The sequence below is a fragment of the Nothoprocta perdicaria genome, unplaced genomic scaffold (genome assembly GCF_003342845.1).
Source record: "Nothoprocta perdicaria isolate Ctin4 unplaced genomic scaffold, notPer1 scaffold_19, whole genome shotgun sequence".
In the NCBI taxonomy this organism is placed as follows: Eukaryota; Metazoa; Chordata; class Aves; order Tinamiformes; family Tinamidae; genus Nothoprocta; species Nothoprocta perdicaria.
Window position 1 is genome coordinate 2,798,045 of NW_020455093.1, and position 7,828 is coordinate 2,805,872.

Consider the following 7,828-nt stretch of genomic DNA (forward strand, 5'->3'; position numbering starts at 1 on the left):
GGGCGGAGGCCGCGGCCTCCTGCGGGGGGAGGGGGCGGCCGCGGGATGCGACGGTCCCTTGGGAAGTGACACCCCTCCCCCTCCTCCCGCTCCCCCCATTCCATGGAGGCCGAGCTGAAGCGGCAGAGCGCGCAAGCGGGCCGGGAAGCGGCGCTTCCTAAAGGGCTTCAATGGGGAGAGGCGGCGGCGGGAGGTTCCCCTGCCYGCTGTGCGATCCCGGCTCCGGGAGCCCCTGTCCCGGCTCCCCACGGGCGCTCCGGCCGCGTGTGTGACTCAGCGGTGGCTAAATAGGGCTCCTGCCCGCGGGAATGTTCTGGAGCAGCGAGGGCCGCGCTCCGGGAGGCACTTGGCGCGCCGTCCAGGTGGGAATGTGAACTGGAAGGCCGCGCTCTGCCTGCACTCGGTGGAGGGCTGCCCGTGCTCCCTACCCGTGTAGCTGGGGCCATGCGATAAGATGGAGATGGGCAGCTCGGAAGGGAAGCCCCGTGAGCGCTTCSTAACAGTCGCGGCTCGAGCAGATCCGCTGCGAGCACTGAAAGYGCCTCCCTTTGAGAGGAAAAGAGCGTTTCCCGCAGCCTGTGCGGAGGGCAGGCCGGTGAGGGCGAGCCGAAGCCTTCCCGGCGCTGGTCAGCGGCCTTAAGCACAGCCAGAAGAGCCCGGGCTGCTTCCTGCGTAACTGCATCTTGCTGGGATCATCCTGGAGCGAGATACGGCTCCCGGCAGGAGCAGCTTCCTGAGGGATGTTGGGTTGGTTGCCTCTCAGGGCCCTTTCAAAGGGGCTTTTAAGAAAGAGAAGTCTTTAATCCAGCTTCTGAGAGAGTTAACACTGCATGTGAATGAGAGCAGGGGCAGACGGAGCCTTGATGGCCTGTTGGGCTTTATTTCATTAGGGGCAAAGCTTAATCGTCTTTGAATCTCAAATCTGGTTTGTCTGATAAGGGAGAAGGGATCTTGTTCATGTTGGTTCTTGTCATTTGTTCCTGCTCAGGTGCTGCGTTTTCTGTCCTTGGTGCCATATGTTTCTGAAGGCTGAAATGAAGCGGCCTAATCACTGAATTTCTTGCTTGTTTTACTTATCTTTAATCCCTTGGTAGATGAGTGCTAGTGTTATACACAGKATGCGAACTGCTTGATCCTTTTGGTCGTAGAACCTTGTTAACATAAAGCCTGTGACAGATAACCTATGTTTCCTTATATAAACAGCCTTTTTTGAAACAGTGGGAACGGTGACGTAACTAAAAATGTTAGTGAGTAGCTTATGTGTGCCATAATTCTTCAGTCCTGACCTATACGATTCAATTAAGTGTTAAAAAAGCTGAGGGAAGGCAGAGGGCTGCTGGACGCAGTTGCATGAAACCCTATCTTCCTGGTGAGTCACTTGCAGTGCTGATATCTCGAAGCTGTAGCACACGCTGAGTGGCCTAAAGGAGCAGAAAGTCATTCTGCTCATTCACATTTGGACTTGCCTGTTAAATGAATGACCCATCTGCACTGCTGTGGGCTTGATGGGTTTGGGTGACAGACRAGTGTGTCTTAGGTTCTTGGGCTCTTTTCTGGGCCATCAGACTTTCTAAATGTGGAAAACTTAGGCACTGGTGTGAAGTGCTCTTGATCAGCTGTTAGTTGCAGTCATGGGTAAGACTCTGCGTCTGCAGACCACAACTGAGAACTGTTTTCCCAGCCTGTAGCTGAGGTTTTCCCTTGTGTGGCCTGGGGGTTGGTCGGAGCAGAGAGGCTCTAACAGCTGACAGAAACTGATCTCTTGGCACCCTTAGGCTTAATCTTCCTGTAGTGATCCAGGTACTGACATCTGGCCTAGTGGCTGTTGCTGCTCTGAAGTCCATAACATTATCTCAGTGCTGTTTGTGGCAGGGTGTGAGGCTGCTGAGCTGCTGTCCTAAATGATTAGGAGATGTCAGAGGAGCAGTCGAGCATTTTGGCACTCGCACTAGTCATAACACTGGAGGTAATGCTGATACAGGAGTGAAAGGAAAGATGAAGAACTCTCAGGGACTTATGAGAATATCCGGAAGTATTTGCCTTCTTTGAGTGAATTCAATGCAACGTACGGTTGCTGGTCAGAGCACAACTTGCCTTGAATTTTATTTTTTCTCTTCTGGTGTGCCTCCTTGGTTATAAACAAATCTGATCTGTCATCCATAAGAGTTTGTACTCGTTGCTCCTGTCAAAATGATTACTGTGATGGTTGTAATTTATGACTATATAATTACCATGTGAATTAGAATGCACTAATGAAYGATTTTTGAATTAACAGTTTGTACTTAAATCCTTTGGCGTAAACCTGAAATAATCAGAAATCATGAGCAGCTTCAGCAGTGAAGAGTTTGAATTCACCTTCCTTGATGAAGGCTTTGCAGCCAAGGATATCCTYGACCAAAAAATAAATGAAGTGTCATCTTCTGTAAGTATGAAAATGGCTGCTTTTAAAATGCTATATATAATGGGAAATGGAACAGTTGCCTTTTTAAACTCTCTGCAAGGCTCTGTTGCTTTATTTTTCACTGTTGCTGTATCCGTTTGCTCTAGGATGATAAAGATGCCTTTTATGTTGCTGATCTTGGGGAYATAGTGAAGAAGCACATGCGGTGGCATAAAGCTCTGCCTCGAGTAACCCCTTTCTACGCTGTAAAATGCAATGATAGCAAAGCTGTAGTGAAGACACTTGCTGCTCTTGGCGCAGGATTCGATTGTGCCAGTAAGGTAAGGCCTTGGGCATTGTAAATGTTAGTATGTGCATGCACATATGGAAATATTTTGTAAAGCTGAACACTTCAGCATAAGCTTGCCCTGTCATCTTTAGTTTTACCAGTGAATTTGATCAACCATCTCGGAATAAGGAATCTGTCATGAGTGTAACCTGTTCTCTCCTCAGACGGAAATACAGCTGGTGCAGAGCATCGGTGTTCCTCCCGAGCGGATTATTTATGCAAATCCCTGCAAACAAGTCTCTCAGATCAAACATGCTGCCAGCAGTGGTGTTCAGATGATGACTTTTGATAGTGAAGTAGAACTAATGAAGGTTGCAAGGGCCCATCCAAAAGCCAAGTGAGTTATGTTAATTGCTCTGTACTTGTTGTTTGAGTTAGCAAGCTGCTAAAACATCTGCTGCTGCCTGAAACTTGTCCCTTATTAGTCAGGACATGATGAAAAACTTAAGAGAAAACAAACCTACTTTTAGCCATTGAAGCCTAATCCTATATAGCTTACTAGCATGTTAGGAAGAAACAGGCAAGAAAGTTGGCTTATAAGTGAAGATCTAACTTAAAATAAGGCCATGCCTGGCTCAGAAATGATGCTTTATGTACTGGAGCTTATGAATTGCCTTTTTCCTATCTCTAGGTTAGTCCTGCGCATCACAACTGATGATTCCAAAGCAGTTTGTCGCCTGAGCGTTAAATTTGGAGCTACCCTCAAGACCAGCAGGCTGCTTCTGGAGCGTGCAAAAGAACTGGACCTTGCCATTGTTGGAGTGAGGTGAGTCAGCTGTATCAAAGCACACAATCTCTTTAAAGGAGCTTGCTTTAAGTGGGCTACTTYCTGGTAGAGATGCGTTTTGAGACTTGAGTAGTGTATAAGCTTTACTTGGGTCCTGAATGGCAACTGATGTCTTGTTTCTTTATCCCAGCTTTCACGTGGGGAGTGGGTGTACAGACCCAGAGACCTTCGTTCAGGCCATTTCTGATGCTCGCTGTGTGTTTGATATGGGGGTAAGTACAGACGTTCTGCTCTGCTACCGAGCTGTTGTGGCAAAACTGAAGCAAAAGTGGAATAACTAAGTCACTAGCTTTGTGATGAAATTGTTTGGAAATCTGGGTGGCTTTAATTTCAGTAGCAGTTCTGCAGAACTCGCCTCCAGGTGCATTAAAAACAGCATCTGAAATCCAAGTGACTGTTAACTGAAAGCTGATCAGTTAGCTCTTGTTCCCAAACTGTTAATGAAGTGACTTGACATTTTTAAGCTAAAATGCTAAATAAAGATTTCCATGTAACACTCGTCCATTTAATCTCACTCTGTAAATTCCATAAGCTAATACTATTCCATTTAATTTTTTTTCAGGCTGAACTTGGCTTCAATATGTATCTGCTTGATATTGGTGGTGGCTTCCCTGGTTCTGAAGATGTCAAGCTTAAATTTGAAGAGGTGCAACTTTGTCTGCTTGTCATATTGTGGAATATTTTTGAATTTTCTTTTGTGTGGATTAAATATAAAATCTTGTTTGCATGTTGGCATGCAGACATGCTGAAGAGAATCTGTGTGGCCAAACTTAGAACAGGAGAAAGTACCAAAAAACTAAAAAGAGATTAGCTCTGTAGATGCCTAACTAAATGATTAGGTAGGTTCTGATCTGGTTTGAATTATTTCTTGGATTTCTAGTCTGTCACACAAAAATACTTCCTCGTTTGGAAGAGGAGAGGTAACTGAGGATTAATAGGATGTCTGCTTACAGCCCTGTTGGAGCACCTGCAGGTTTGAAGTAGTGCTAAATGACAGTGTTCATCCATGCAAGGAGGCAGCAGTAGAGTTCCACAAAGTGAGACTTTTGTTAATGTGTGGGCTAGTGTTGCCTTCCCTTATTTTATTAGGAGGCAATACGTCTTAATAAAGGCTGGCTCCTAGTGCTGTGTTGGCTAACAGCAAACCAAGAGCAACTGGGGCCACATGCAGTAATGCTTCAGCTGGAGCCAGCTTAATAATCCCTGATAACTTCAGAACTTGGAAATAATTTTATCTTTCTGAAGATGTAATTTCAAAGAAATTCAAACAGAGAATTTCAAAGGGGATGACAGCCTCTTGGTGTTTTAGATGCTATGGGATAAGCAGAAGTTCAAATGAACCAGGAGTCAGCTGTTAAGGTGTGAGGGCTTGCAAGAGACAGTGCTTCTCTAATGATGCTGTAGGGATGACTTTAGCCTGGGAGTGTGAAGTGCTTGGTCACTTAATTTACTCTCCAAGCCTTGTCTGCTGTCAGTGTCTTGTATAAGCTTGATGCCATACCAATAAAACTGAATATGAAATAAAGACAATCAATAGAGATTAGATGAGTGAATGGTTACTCAATTGACCTAGCATATTGTTGTGGGCTTCTAAGTCTCATCTTCTAGACTTTTAAAATGCCATCTGATTAATCACTGATGTGTACTAATAGATATAACTTGTTGCTTCCTAGATCACAAGTGTAATCAATCCAGCACTGGATAAATATTTTCCTTTGGATTCTGGAATAAATATTATTGCAGAGCCAGGAAGATACTATGTTGCATCAGCTTTCACGCTGGCTGTCAACATCATTGCAAAAAAAGTTGTGTTAAAGGAGCAAACAGCTTCTGATGGTACGTAAATCCAGACCTAATCTTGCTTGGCTAGAAGTATGCACTTCTTACCAAATATTCTTACTGGTGTCCTAACTCTTCTAGATGAAGAAGATGTGAATGACAAAACTCTCATGTATTATGTGAATGATGGAGTGTATGGATCCTTCAACTGCATTTTGTATGATCATGCACATGTTAARCCAGTCCTGCAAAAGGTATGTGGATTTGGATTTTAGAAGGATTGCATACTAAACATGGATACAGTCAAATAAACTTCATGCCAGCCACTTCTTTCTCTTTTCACTGCCTCATCTAAATAGTGAATATTTGGCACTTGGCTGATTAAGACATGCAGGGGAACTATTTGAAAACCAAGAAAAACCTTTAAGCTGCTCTTCCCTGGTGGGAAGAGGTGGAGTGCTGTGCTGCTCAGACTAATTAGGCTCTTGCTTTTTGAAGCTCTGTTTTGCTTGTCATCCTAACGGTACTCGACCTACTTTTCTTTAGAGAGCCAAGYCAGATGACAGTTGCTATTTCTGCAGCATATGGGGACCGACATGTGATGGCCTGGATCGTATTGTGGAGCGCTTCAGTATGCCGGAACTGCAAGTTGGTGACTGGATTCTGTTTGAAAACATGGGTGCCTATACTGTTGCAGCAGCTTCTACTTTCAATGGATTCCAGAGGCCCACAATACACTATGTTATGTCAAGACCAGCATGGTTAGTACCTTGAGCTTTTAATTTGCCAATGTTTTGATCTGCCGAGACCTTCTGACTTCCACTATCTGTATGAATAGCTCATATTAATTGGATGTCCCTTTCCAAAGAACCTGCAGGCAGCTTTTTCCTGTGGGGTGAAGAAAGGCAATGCCTCTGTRAAGTGGCACTAAAACAATTAGGACATTACTAATTACTTCATGTTGTATTGCCTCCCAGGAAAGGGAGCTTAAAGGGCTAATGGGCAATATAGCACCACAACTTCTTGCATTGCCTGCAGTATAAATTGGCTGGCTCTGATTAAATTCTTCTGCTTTGAGCTTGTTTCTTTGATATAGCTCATACCTGAGTATGAAAGAAGTTGCATGGTTTTCCCTGCTCAACTCCCTTATACTGCTAGTCCCTCATTTTTGCTATATTCAAGTCATCTAAGAATGTGGAGAGCCAAGGTAAGGGGCAATCAGCGATGTGCTCTGGACTTGTGAGTGTTAAATGCTCAAGTCATTAAGTCTTTATAGTATGTGGTATATACTGTGCAACTGCAGACCAAATACAGGTAGGTGCCTGTGGTTAAATGACTGTCTTATTTTTTTTCTTTTCTCTCTCCTCTTCCCCCTCTAGCTCACAGGCATTGACCAAAACAGTTGGCCTGATTTCTTGCTGGCCTGTTGTAGTGAAAAAAGAATTGTTTTGACTTTTTTCTTTTTCTCTTTTTCTAGGCAATTAATGCAACAGATTAAGGAGCAAGGATTCCTAGCTGAAGCGGAAGAGCAGGATGTTGCTACCTTGCCACTGTCTTGTGCCTGGGAAAGCGGAATTGAATATCCAGCAACTTGTGCTTCGGCTAGTATTAATGTATAGATAATATTTAGTAGCTAACTGCAAGCTTGGTCATTGAATTTAGGACATTTGGGGGACCATTAACTTAATTCTTGCTAGAATTTTTACTTTTTTTTAAAGTTTAGGCTTGGCATAAATGCGATGAGAAAGACTAGGAGATGGGGGTCACATTTATCTGTGTTCCTATGGAAACTATTTGAATATTGTTTTATATGGATTTTTATTCACTTTTCACATATGCTACTAAAGACTGACCCTCAACTGTCAAACAAGTATTTGTAGCTTGTGTATGGCAGAATGGGCTAAGCTTAGTGTTTGTGACCTACCTGTTTTAAAATAAAGTATATTGAAATAACTGGTCCTGAGTCCTGTTCATTTGTAGAACATGATTCATTTGTAACTCCTCTCATGTGCTAGGAATTGCTCTATATGAGTGACTTTCTATTAATGTTGGGGTAGATGGGGGCTGTTCAGTGGAATAACACAACTTCCCTCAAGTATTTCCTAGTGAAGGAACTTAAGGGGAAGGGGGAATAACTTGTCTTTAATTGTGTACTATTGGAAAAACTTAACTCGAAGCAAATCCAGGTTTGTACGAGTTTTTGTAGGATCACATTAGTCTGACTATTAAACAAAGGACTAATGCAGCTGCATTCTGTAAACAACTTGATGTAGTGTGTGATGAGCTGCTATAAACCATGGGCTGTTTGAACACATCTAGTGCTTAATGTAAGAAAGCAACACAGGTGGTCTCTGGCTACCACCCAAACACAAAATCCGCAAGATAAAAATATATAATGGGAAAGACTGAGACACTGTGGCTGTCTATAGTATAGCAGTATTTGGTTACTGCATAGGGAGACTAGGGTTAAATGACACTTGGAGGTGAAAAGGACACGGCACCCTTTGCATGTATTATAATTACAAGCTTTTTA

The 7,828-nt window shown here is 43.6% G+C and overlaps 1 protein-coding gene across 1 annotated transcript; it reads left to right on the forward strand.

Annotated features, from left to right (window-relative positions):
• Window positions 1–2,273: 2,273 nt before the first annotated feature.
• Window positions 2,274–7,248, forward strand: ODC1 (ornithine decarboxylase 1). Its single transcript, XM_026037076.1, has 10 exons — window positions 2,274–2,422; window positions 2,548–2,721; window positions 2,894–3,066; window positions 3,361–3,495; window positions 3,647–3,728; window positions 4,079–4,162; window positions 5,190–5,352; window positions 5,437–5,549; window positions 5,842–6,056; window positions 6,773–7,248. The coding sequence occupies exons 1-10, from the start codon at window positions 2,321–2,323 to the stop codon at window positions 6,912–6,914; spliced, it is 1,383 nt and encodes a 460-aa protein (XP_025892861.1). The 5' UTR covers window positions 2,274–2,320; the 3' UTR covers window positions 6,915–7,248.
• Window positions 7,249–7,828: the final 580 nt, after the last annotated feature.